General features: G+C 48.4%; 1 protein-coding gene across 1 annotated transcript; it reads right to left on the bottom strand.

Moving 5' to 3' along the window:
- Positions 1-2,849: 2,849 nt before the first annotated feature.
- LOC122157372 (endogenous retrovirus group K member 5 Gag polyprotein-like) lies at positions 2,850-12,669 on the bottom strand. Its single transcript, XM_042812985.1, is given in 4 exon segments — positions 2,850-2,994; positions 3,880-4,172; positions 4,256-4,788; positions 11,910-12,669. Coding segments are annotated over 4 exon segments (1,731 nt in total).
- Positions 12,670-12,928: the final 259 nt, after the last annotated feature.

Here is a 12,928-nt window from a genome sequence, read left to right as displayed (position 1 = left end):
AAAGAGACGAAAAGAGACGAAAAGAAAAGAAAAGAGACGAAAAGAAAGGAGACGAAAAGAAAAGAGACGAAAAGAGACGGAAAGAAAAGAAAAGAGACGAAAAGAGACGAAAAGAGACGAAAAGAAAAGAGACGAAAAGAAAAGAAAAGAGACGAAAAGAGGCAACTGCAGGACCCCCCCACGGGATGTGATGCGATAGGCCCTCTCCCTGATCTATGATTGATGTGTGGCACGTGTCCTTAGGGGCGTAGACGAAGCACATAAGGTATATAAGCTTGAGTTCACGTGTAATAAACGCCATTTTGCTGTTCATCATATTGGTGTGAACGTGCAGTTATTTGGTTGTGACCTTGTTTGGGTTAGTAGCGTAGGAGGCAATGCAACAGATGGTGCCCCGTGTGAGGAACCTACACGTGGGAGAAGAGCCTACACGTGTGAGGAACCAGTGAGGAACCCGCTTTTGAGTATCCCCCTTGCATGAGAAGTCAACTTGCATTTAACGTCTCCAGCGAGCCTGAAGAATTGCCAGTGCTGTGAGGAGGTAGTTACAGGCTGGCCATGGAAGACCGGGGTGGTTGTGGTACATTCACCTAAGGGCATGCCTGCAGCAGCTGGCTGCTGTGGAAGTTCGGGGGTGGTGATAGCCTGTGGATAATGGCAGGTCGTTCTCGAATCGGGACATCAGCTCTGTGCTGGTGATGGAGCAAGCTATTAAGATAATCCTTCAATTTTGTAAGGACTGTTTCGGCAATGATACTCCTGAGAAGGACATTGCCACTGTACTTACTCGCCTGGAAGAGGAGTGGAATCTTCCCTCCCCTCAGGGCATTTTTGACCCCACTTGATTGGATTCATTTACGTCCACACTTGCGCAGTGTGCGATAGAGGAGAAGAAAGTTGTGGAGCTTGAAGTTTGGGAGCTGATCCTTGGCTCTCTGAAAGCAGCGAGGGAGGAGGGTAGAATTCCTGAAGCTGTGTGTGTTATGATGGGGTTGGAATTTGCTAAAACTGACAGAAGTGGCGCGGGGAGCGTACTTTCTTGCAGGTCCCATGAGGAAGAGAGCACCGCAAATATGCCCTTAACTATGGCGACTAACATCTCGTCCGCACCTTCGGCACCTCCCTCCACTCCCCCCTCGGCTCTAGCTTCGCATAAACAAGTAGAAGAAGACTGCACTAAACTGTCGGCACTTTTATCTTGCAAAACGGCTCAAGTGCAGGAATCCAAGGTCGTTCATAGAATTATAGAATCATAGAATCACAAGGTTGGAAACGATCTATAAGATAATCCAGTCCAACCGTCTCCTCATCACCATTGCCACCACTAGCACTAAACCATATCACACTGCACGTCATCCAGATAGATACAGATAGTCACAAAAGATAGCTGAGCTCCACTTATTGTCTGAGTTTTGCCATACTACAGCCCCTTGTCTGGTAGATGAGGAGGCATCTGTGAACAAGGTAGGCCCTTCGAGAGGGGAGGTTTGAACCCGGCATCGGAGGGAAACATGGAGGGGTTTTGCTAGCTCAAAGATAGGCAGAGAGTCAGTATATTCAATTGCACCTCCATATCCCTGTAGAGCTGTAAGAAGGATATCTGGAAGTGGTTGCATATCACGAAATGAGCTCTGTAGATATATTGCATCAGGTTCTCTTGCAAAGGCTCGCAGTGATAGCAATTGAGATTTCTTAAGCAACATTGCTAGAATCTCAAGCCAGGAAGTATAGGCTCGTGTGGGCTGTACGGAAAACAGCCACCATAGAGGTCGGGGCTTAGCATCAAGGGAATGACCTATCACCGCAGTCGCACCCACCTCACATCTCGTTACTGCTACCTCGAGAGCCCGATCAGGGTCCCATCTCGTTAAAAATGCTCTCATACAATTCTGTAGGATCTCATGCTATGCGACGGTCATCTCTGGAGTAAGTTTCCGAGGCTCCCTCGGATCTGATCCCTTCAGCTGATCATGAAAGGGTTTCATAAGCCGAGGTGGGATTCCCAAAACTCCTCGAATCCACTGGATTGCCCCTACTAACTTCTGCACATCCCACAGGGTGGTAACATGGGGCTGAATATCAAGGCCGACCGGTCGTACCATCTCCGGGCCAAACTTATACCCGAGATATTCAACTCCTGGTCCTCTCTGAGTCTTTTGCTCGGAGATAACAAAACCGGCCGCAGTCAAGGCTTCTGTCACTCAATCTTCTAACATATACAAGCCTAAATAACAAGGGTCTGCAAGCAAAAGATCATCCATATAATGTGCAATTGTATACTGAGGGAAATCCCTTCTAACTGCCTCCAGGATCCTTCCCACCACCAATTGGCAAATTGTGGGGGAACACATCATTCCCTGGGGGAGGACACACCATTGAAACCTCTCTGCCAGCCCCTCATTGTTAATCATTGGGATTGTAAAAGCAAATGCCTCTCTATCTTGTTCTGCTAGAGGAATAGAGAAGAAACAGTCTTTTAAATCAATAACTACCATTGGCCACCCTCGTGGGATAGCTGACAAGATAGGACCTCCTTGTTGAACTGAGCCAAAAGGGACGAGCTGAGCATTAACGACACTCAGGTCATGCAACAGGCGAAAGGCGCCTGAACGTTTCTTAATGACAAAAATCGGAGTATTCCACTGGCTAAGTGAGGGTTCAATGTGTCCTAACTGGAGTTCTCTAGTAACTAGTTGTCTAAGTGCTGTAAGCTTTTTAACTGAAACGGGCCACTGATCCACCCAAACGGGATGAACATCCTGTTTCCAGCGCAAGGGAATAGCATAAGCAACAGATAACTGGTAGACAGTGGCCCTTACATAAATTTGTAATACGTACTCCCAATTTTGTCAAGAAGTCTTTGCCAAGAGTGTTCCCGGGACATCAGCTATAAGCGGGATGAGCAAGACAGGTTTTTCTAATGAACCATCCTGATTGGCTGCTATGACCTCTATTTCTCCTCCTGACTTTCCTGTTGGTATGGCTCCCCCTTGTCTCGCTCCAATTTATAGGAGGGAGATGAGGTTCTTTAATATCTGTATACCCGGTGTGAGATTAAGAAACAACGGTTCATATGTTGTTGCATCCAGTTTATTACTAAGACCTAATCAGGGAGACGGGGAAGGGAAGGAGGGCGACAGAAAAGATGGAAAAGAAGCAGGAGTTGCGTAAAGCGGGGATAGTCACCAGCAGGATCCAGCAGCGGTCCCGTTGCACGGTGTTTGAAGGTCCCGGGCAGAACGCAGCAGAAGACGGGGAGCAGCAGCGTGGCCGGCCCTGGGCAGCAGGCAGGTAGACGAGGAAGTCGAGGAGCCAATTCTTGAAGCAGGAACAGCGGTCAGGCAGCAGGCTCAGGAGAGTTCAACAGTATGCAGGAATCCCCTCAATCTTCAGGAATCCTTCTATCTTCAGGAATTCCTCTCTCTCTTCTTCATGAGGAATCTGCTGTCAGAAACCCCTGTTCTTCTTCATGAGCAATCTGTTGTCAGAAACCTCTGTTCTTCTTCATGAGGAATCTGCTGTCAGAAACCCCTGTTCTTCTTCATGAGGAATCTGTTGTCAGAAACCTATCCTCATGGTTTTCAGTTCCTCTTTTATCCTCCTTATTCTCCTGCCTACGTGACAAGGATGGGCCTTGAGCAAGAGTCATTGAGTACCCCCTGAGATGGCCATCATCCGGAGATAGGTCCACACAAAGGAGCACTTCACAGCTATTTAGCTGCAGTTCATCTCGCTCTCGTTGCCCCTGGCCTTGTCCATCTGCGTTCCCCCAGACAAAGGTTTTCACGGTCCTTGCTCGGGACTTGTCTGGACTTGAACAAGTCCATCTGTGCCCCCAGCAAGCTTTGAGACACAGAAGTTAACAGAATAGTCTCTTACACCCCTATTCCTTTAATCACTTGGGTCGATCCTAACGGCCAGCTAATGGTCCAATCTTTATTTGATATTATAGTAACATCAGCTCCTGAGTCGACTAGGGCTGTAATTTGAATAGACCTTGGGCCTGCAAAATCAGGTGCAAGGTTTCCAGCATAGGAGAGTAAAGCCCTAATGAGAGGGCGGTCTTGACAATCCAGTGTCAATCCCACGATGGGCGGGTGAGAAATTTGAGAGGCGGCGCTGGCAGGACCGGAGGGTTGGGCAGTCAGGGTGGAGTCTGCCCAACTGATGGGCTGGCCAGAGGCGGAGGCGTTTGCATCATTGGTGCCGTCGGCCCATCCTGACAAGCCTGGGAGGGGCCCTAGGCCTGAGGCACCCTCCCCAAATCATTTCCCTGTGGCTGTACCCTACGGTTCCTACACTGCCGAGCAGTGTGTCCTCTTCTATCGCATAATTGACACACAACCTCTCTTTCGTTTAGATCATCTTCATCTGAATTTCTGCACTGAGCTCTTATATGGCCATATTGCCTGCACCGATAGCAAGGGCCAGCAGATCGACGCTGATCCATTGCTGTCATTGCATTAACAACAACCGAGGCTAACCCCTCGTTAGTTACTGGGGTAGTCCGTTGTTTGTCCATAACATATTTAATAGCTTCCCCTGGGGTTTGAAACTTTTCAGGGGCAGCGCGCAGCAGTGTCCTTATGTCACTGAGGCATCTTTGTTGTAAACAATCTAAGATCACTGGAGTGTGGACTGCTCTCGGCAGGTCTGATGCCTCTACTGCCTTTATTAATCTATCTGCGAAATCCTGGAAGGATTCCGTCGACCCTTGGACAATGTCTGTCCAGGGGGTGGGGGGTTCAGCACTTCAGGCAAATATCCTAAATGCAGTGAGTGCTGAGTCTGATGTAGCAATGTCAACGGTTTATGGGCTGGTCCGGCCCAGTTCCTTGACCAGCAGGGCGGAGGAATCTGCAGACCCGAGCCTCTGGGAAAGGGGAAGCAGGGGACCACAAAATACTTGAAAACAACAGCACTGATCTGAGGTGGAACAAATGATTTTACTAAATATAGTATTAGTAAAATACAATGAGAGAGAGAGAGAGAGAGTCTGTTTGAATTGTATAGACCTCACCACAATGCTGGGGTGAGAAGTGCAGTCCAGTTGAGTGACTGAAGTACAGACGGCGAAGTGCAGATGGCGAAGCGCAGATAGCGAAGCGCAGACAGCGAAGAGCAGGCGAAGAAGAAGCATCAGGTGACCTTGCATGGAGTTATATCTCCTTGCTGACCGCAAAGCCTCCTGGGGAAATGTAGTTCTTCTCTGACGGACGAACATTCGGCAGATATCAAACCCCACCCCCAGTGCATTACGCGATGTTATGGTGTGGAATACTGATGACCAAAAATCATAAAACCATGACATTCCACCCCTTATTCTACATCACTACATCATGCTTAACACATGGGATTACAGACTGCACTCCCCCAACATCAAATTCCCTTGTGGTACACACTGAACATCCCCGTTTTTCTGCATCACCCACCAGGTGGACCCAGGTCCCTGGGCAAAGACAGTTCCGCGAAGAGGTTTGCCCTTCCCAGAAGCAGGAAAAACCCAAACTGCTTTTCCTAACGTGTTCTTTACATGTACTACAGGGACCTTATCTCCCTCTACAATATGTAGGGGGCTGGATTGGGTGGGACCATCTCGACTGATTGATCCTCTGGCGTTAATCAGCCAGGTGGCTTCTGCCAAATGCTTCTCCCAGTGTTTAAATATTCCGCCACCCAGTGCTTTCAACGTGGTTTTTAACAATCCGTTGTAGCGTTCGATCTAACCAGAGGCTGGTGCATGATAGGGAATATGATAAATCCACTCAATGCCATGTTCTCTGCCCAAGTATTTACAAGAGAATTTTTGAAATGAGTCCCATTATCTGACTCAATCCTTTCCGGGGTGCCATGTCGCCACAGGACTTGTTTCTCGAGACCCAGTATGGTGTTTCGGGCGGTAGCATGGGGTACTGCATATGTTTCGAGCCACCCGGTTGTTGCCTCCACCATGGTGAGCACATTATGCTTACCATTGCGAGATAGTGGCAAGGTGATATAATCAACCTGCCATGCCTCCCCATATTTGTGCTTTTGCCATCGCCCTTCCTCCCAGAGAGCTTTCATCCTCTTGGCTTGTTTAATTGTGGCACACGTTTCACAGTTATGAATAACCTGTGCAATGGCATCGATAGTTAAGTCCACCCCTCGGTCTCTGGCCCACTTATATGTTGCGTCTCTCCCTTGATGACCTGAGGTCTCATGGGCCCACCGAGCCAGAAATAACTCACCCTTGTTCTGCCAGTTCAGGTCTATTTGAGCCACCTCAATTCTGGCAGCTTGGTCTACCTGATGGTTATTTCGCTGATCTTCTGTAGCTCTACTCTTGGGCACATGAGCATCTACATGACGCACCTTTATAACCATATTTTTTGTTCGGGTAGCAATATCTTTCCGTAGGTCAGCAGCCCAAATAGGCTTGCCCTTTCTTTGCCAATTTTTTTGCTCCCACTGCTGTAACCACCCCCATAAGGCATTTGCTACCATCCATGAATCAGTGTAAAGATAGAGCATTGGCCACCTCTCCCGTTCAGCAACATCTAAGGCCAGTTGGACAGCCTTTACCTCTGCAAATTGGCTTGATTCTCCTTTCCCTTCTGTGGCCTCTGCAACTTGTTGTGTGGGGCTCCACACAGCAGCTTTCCCTCTGCGATGCTTTCCCACAATACGACACGATCCATCTGTGAATAGGGCATATTTCTTTTCATTCTCTGGTAGTTCATTGTATGGTGGGGCCTCTTTAGCACGAGATACCTCTTCTCCTGGTGGTGTTCCAAACTTTTTACCTTCAGGCCAGTCCGTGATGACCTCTAGGACTCCTGGACAGCTGAGGTTCCCCATCCGTGCTCGTTGTGTAATCAGTGCAATCCACTTACTCCAAGTGGCATCAGTAGCATGATGGGTGGAAGGAACCTTTCCCTTGAACATCCAGTTCAACACTGGAAGTCGAGGTGCCAGAAGGAGCTGTGTTTCAGTACCGACTACTTCGGAAGCAGCCCGAACCCCCTCATACGCAGCTAAGATCTCCTTTTCAGTTGGAGTGTAGCCCTCTTCCGACTCCCTGTAGGCTCGACTCCAGAATCCCAGGGGCTGGCCTCGGGTCTCTCCTGAGGCTCTTTGCCACAAACTCCAAGTGGGACCGTTCTCTCCAGCAGCAGTATAGAGGATGTTCTTTATGCCCTGTCCCGTCCGTACTGGCCGCAGGGCCACGGCACGGGCTATCTCCTGTTTAATCTGCTCAAAAGCCTGCTGCTGCTCAGGACCCCACACAAAATCATTCTTCTTCCGTGTCACCTGATAAAGGGGGCTTACAATGAGGCTGTAGTTTGGAACATGCATTCTCCAAAAACCCACTATGCCCAGAAACGATTGTGTCTCTTTCTTATTAGTGGGGGAAGACATGGCAGTGCTTTTGTCGATCACATCTGTCGGGATGTGACGACAGCCATCTTGCCACTTTATGCCTAGGAACTGAATTTCCTGGGCAGGTCCTTTCACTTTGCTTCGCTTAATAGCAAAACCAGCACGGAGAAGGATCTGGATTATTTGCTCTCCTTTCTCAAAAACTTCCTTTGCTGTGTTGCCCCACACAATGATGTCATCAGTGTAGTGTAAGTGCTCAGGAGCACCTCCCTGTTCCAGTGCAGCTTGGATCAACCCATGACAAATGGTTGGACTATGTTTCCACCCCTGGGGCAAACGGTTCCAGGTATACTGAATGCCCCTCCATGTGAAAGCAAACTGTGGCCTAGATTCTTTGGCCAAAGGAATGGAGAAAAAGGCGTTAGCAATGTCAGTGGTGGCATACCACTTAGCTGCTTTTGACTCCAGTTCATACTGGAGTTCTAACATGTCCGGCACAGCAGCACTCAGTGGGGGTGTGACTTTATTCAGGCCACGGTAGTCCACCGTCAGCCTCCATTCTCCACTGGCTTTACGCACTGGCCATATGGGACTGCTAAAACGTGAGTGAGTTTTGCTGATCACTCCCTGGCTCTCTAGTTGACGAATTAACTTGTGAATGGGGAGCAAGGAATCCCTGTTGGTGTGGTACTGCCGTCTGTGCACCGTTTTTGTAGCTATCGGTACCTGTTGCTCTTCCACTCGTAGCAACCCCACAACAGACGGATCTTCTGATAGGCCAGGCAAAACAGACAACTGCTTAACACCTTCTGTGTCTACAGCAGCTATTCCAAAGGCCCATCGATACCCTTTGGGATCCTTAAAATATCCCCTTCTGAGGTAATCAGTACCAAGTATACATGGAGCCCCTGGACCAGTCACAATAGGGTGCTTTTGCCAGTCTTTACCCGTGAGGCTGGTTTCGGCCTCCAACATAGTCAGCTCTTGGGAACCTCCTGTCACCCCATGAATATAAAGTGATTTTGTCCCTTGGTGACTCGAGGGCATTAGAGTGCACTGTGCACCTGTGTACACCAGGGCCTTATATTTCTGTGGTTCTGATGTACCAGGCCATCTAATCCACACAGTCCAATAAACTCTATTATCCCTTTCCCCCCCCTGGCTGGGGGCAGGGCCCCTCTATTTGTTACTTCTGTTGTCTGCAGCAACTGGAGCAATCACCTTTCTGGAGAAGTTCACCTTGGTGGTTGATTTGTCTCGTAATTCTTTTACCCGTGCTTGAAGTGCTGGAGTAGGTTGCTTATGCCACTTCTTCATATCTTCTCCATGGTCGCATAGGTAATGCCACAAGGCAAAACGTGACGTGGTCTTACTGTTGTCACTTGCTCGAGCAGGAGAACGTCTTCTTTTGATAGCTGAGACGTTGGATGACACTGACTGGGAGGAAATCAAGTTGGCTAGCCCCTCAAGTAGGCTGTTTTGGGAATTCTTTTCCTCATTGGATGTATCTGTTACCACCATGTATTCATTGGCATCAGGCACAATTGATAGTTTATCTATTATATCTTCTTGTTTGTTCTCCATTCTGTCCAGCTTTTCAGCTGCTTTTTCAGTGGCTGAAACACAAGCTCATAGAGGGCTTAAATGTAACTCCAAGTCTTGAAGTTTATTAACCAACTCATTTATAAGGGGTCTTCTTTCCCCTCTGCCATACATTGCTGCAAATGTACTGGCGTACCTTTCTGGTGCAGTCTTTGTGAATGTACGCCACATATTTGGTGTACACCTGGCTCTCTCAGGATCATGCTCTTGGTCTGGCTCATCAGGAATGAAATCGGGGCTATGTAGTGTTTCCACCACAGCTCATTGTCTCAAATAATGGATGCCTTCTTCCATATCAGCCCATTTCTTCTTCTTGGGCATCAGATCGTCTTTGAAGGGGTATCTTTCTTTTACAGCTAACAACATCCTCTTCCAGAGGGTGAAGGCCTGGTTCTGGCATGTACCAATGCCTCTGTCAATGGCTGAGTCCCTAGCAATGCCACCCAGTTGACGAGCTTCTCTACTATCTAGCCACACACTGTTGGCCCCATTGTCCCAGCATCGAAGTAACCAAGTAGCAATAGGCTCATTTGGGTGGCGTGAGAAGTCTTTTCTCAGACTTCAAATTTCATTCATTTTCAGAGATCGATCCACAAAGGTAACAATATCTTGCTCACCTCTTGCTCTTCCAGGACTTCTTGCCCTTGTAGGTGTTGGTGACCGTGGTCTTACTGAGGGCCCCTCTCCTGGACTCAGAGGTGCTTCTCTTGGACCTCGGAGCCACTCCTCTGGACCTCTTTCCTCCTCTTTCTTCTCTTCCAACTGAGTCGAGATTCGCTTTGTTTTCCGTCCTCTTACAGGGGCAACTGACATCGATTGTGGTGCCTCTTGTGGTTGATCAGGTTGCTCTCATCCTCCAGTTCAGCTTGGAGCTTGTTTTGTTCGATTATGACAGTATCTAGCTCAGATCGGAGGGTGTGTTGTTGAGATTGAAGATTGTCGAGTTTGGATTGCAGGGAGTCTCTTTCAATTCGGAGGGCATCTCTCTCAGATCGGAGGTTTTTCCTCTGGAGCAGGAGACTCTCTTGCTCATTTTGAACTGTTTCCCTGAGACTCTCCCTTTCAATTTCAGAAGCTCTCTCTCTCTCCAGGATAGTATTGAATAAGGCCCGATAAGCATTAGCCAGGCCCCAAATCATATGTGCCTCCTCAGAACTGCCCAAGCCGCAACATTCCTGCCTTAAATAGCTGTTTAGACTCTCAGGGTCTTTCAGGTGTTCTGGAGTAAAGTTCCATGAGACTGAAGATTTCCATTTGTCTAAAGTCTTTCTCAGACCTCTCCACACTCCCTGCCACTCAGTATTCTCTGGTTTTGGGGAGGGCATCCTCAAAATATAATAAATACTAATACTGAGCGAAATGATGAGCAATACATTCAGGGAGATTAGTAATGCGACTAGGTGTTCATTCAAAAACTGCATTACAGGCTGAAAGGTGAGACTGGAAACCTTAAGAAATCCCAGTCCTGTAAAATTGGCAGCTGTCTCCGGAATTGTAAGCCACATTGTACGAACGTGCCAGGTCCATATTTCCACCCATGTTTTCAATTGATTGTATATGCCGATTGCTCCATAGAGCAAAGTGGCAAGCTTAATTAATGCCCAGTATGTTTTGAGCATTAGGAAAGAAGAGGCAGCAGCATGCAGCCCTTTAAGAGTAAGTTTCACTACAGAAAGCATTTTTTTTTTTTTTTTTTTTTTTTACAGAGGCAAGATAGTAAAGCTCAGGGTTTACAAATATCCTACGATACTGGCAGTCCGCCTGGAGTTTTCAAGGTCACGTTTTCAGAGAGTAGCGGTGAAACAGATAAGCTTTCCCAACGGAACTCTCCGAGAGCAGAGAGTCTAAACAGCTAGAAAGCAACTGCAGCCCGCATTCTCCACCAAAAATGTCAACGGTTTATGGGCTGGTCTGGCCCAGTTCCGTGACCAGCAGGGCGGAGGAATCTGCGGATCCGAGCCTCTGGGAAAGGGGAAGCAGGGGACCCCAAAATACTTGAAAACAACAGCACTGATCTGAGGTGGAACAAATGATTTTACTCAATATAGTATTAGTAAAATACAATGAGAGAGAGAGAGAGTGTCATGGTTTTGTGATTTTTGGCTTTCAGTATTCCACATCATAACATCATGTGGGGCACTGGGACTTTAACTGTCAATGCTCAAGTCCTGGGTACCTGCCCTGAAGAGAAGAAGAACTACATTCCCCAGGGGACTTTGCGGTCAGGGAGAGGAGGTTTAACTCCTGGCAAGGTCACCTGATGCGCTCTTTTTTCATCTGCCCTTCGTCGTGGACACTGCTCCCGTCTCCCTGCAGCTCAGCTGGACTGCGCATCTCACCTCAGCGTTGTGGAGAGGCCTATCCACCTTTCGGACATTCTCTCTCTCATTATATTTGATTTATTAGCTTCAATTCTGATTATATTGTATTATAGTGTGTTATCTTGCATTCCAATAATATACTTAGTAAATTAGTTTGTTTCTCCTCAGATCGTTGCCATTGTTTTAATTATTTTGGGGTCCCCTGTTTCCTTTTTTCCGGAGGCGTGGATCTGCGGATCCCTCCGCCCCGCTCGTCACGGAACCGGGCCGAACCAGCCCGTAAACCGTTGACATTGAATTGTATAGACCTCACCACAATGCTGGGGTGAGAAGTGCAGTCCAGTTGAGTGACTGAAGTACAGACGGCGAAGTGCAGATGGCGAAGCGCAGGCGGCGAAGCGCAGGTGGCGAAGCGCAGATAGCGAAGCGCAGACAGCGAAGAGCAGGCGAAGAAGAAGCATCAGGTGACCTTGCTTGGAGTTATATCCCCTTGCTGACCGCAAAGTCTCCTGGGGAAATGTAGTTCTTCTCCGAGGGACGAACATTCGACAGATATCAAACCCCACCCCCAGTGCATTACATGATGTTATGGTGTGGAATACTGATGACCAAAAATCATAAAACCATGACAAGCAATCAACTCCCCTGGGAGTAAGTGCGCAACTTGACCGTGGGGGGTAAGCATTCCAGCAGCCGTACCTGTCAGTCTTTGCGAATTCGTGCCGTGAACGTGAACGGGATGTCTAGGGTCGTTCTCGGCTGCTGCTACTATTGTTTTCAGTTGTTTAGTCCATTCCTCCTTCCAAACTTTAAATTGCACTGGCTTAAGCACAATGCGCATAAGGCTCTCTATATCATAGGGTAGCAAAGGCCCTGGGGCTGTAAGGGCTTCTAATGTATTCAGTGTTAATGGTGACCTCAAACCTTTTTTCTCAACAGCCTCCACTAGCCGGGCCACTCCTTTTGGGTCGAGGGGAATCCATGTGGGTCCCTCTTCCCCAGCTACTACTGCAAATGCAGATATGTCTAAGCCTCTGTCTTCCATCTCCTCTCTAACTTTTGACCAATCTGTACCCAGACCTTTCCCGTAGCTCCCGCCCCCCTGGGGTTTGCGTTCCATCTCCTTCGGATGGGAGACAGGCGTACTGTTCTCTGCCCCCGCAGGTGATGTTAGATTACACACAGAAGGATACAGCGGTTGTCGTGGATACGGTGGAGGGGCTTCAACGACCTTGAGTTCCTGCACTTCAGCGGTGTTGAACGATAAAGGCGCAGGCAATTCAGTGCTGTCCTCTGGTTGTTTATCTGAAGCTGGAGCCGAGGCGGGAGCCGAAGGGGGGTCCGAAGGCGAGGGTGAGACAGGAGCCGAGGGGTTAGGCGCCATAGTTGGAGACATATTTGCGGTGCTCTCTTTCTCAGGGGATCTGCAAGAAAATACGCTTTTACCATTTCTCACGGTGTTAGTGGATCCAAACCCCATCATAGCATGCGCAGCCTGTGTGGTTTTACCTTCCTGACTAGGGGCTTTAAGAACCCCAAGAATTAACCCCCAGATTTTTAGCTCTGCCGCTTTTTGTTCCCCCATCTCTCGTTGCGCAAGCGTGGAAGTAAACTGATCCCATTTATCAGGATCTAAAATGTCC

This window comes from Centrocercus urophasianus, unplaced genomic scaffold, assembly GCF_019232065.1.
Source record: "Centrocercus urophasianus isolate 14NV4802_14NV808 unplaced genomic scaffold, USGS_Curo_1.0 seq_1329, whole genome shotgun sequence".
In the NCBI taxonomy this organism is placed as follows: Eukaryota; Metazoa; Chordata; class Aves; order Galliformes; family Phasianidae; genus Centrocercus; species Centrocercus urophasianus.
This window is presented reverse-complemented; position numbering and strand designations above follow the sequence as displayed.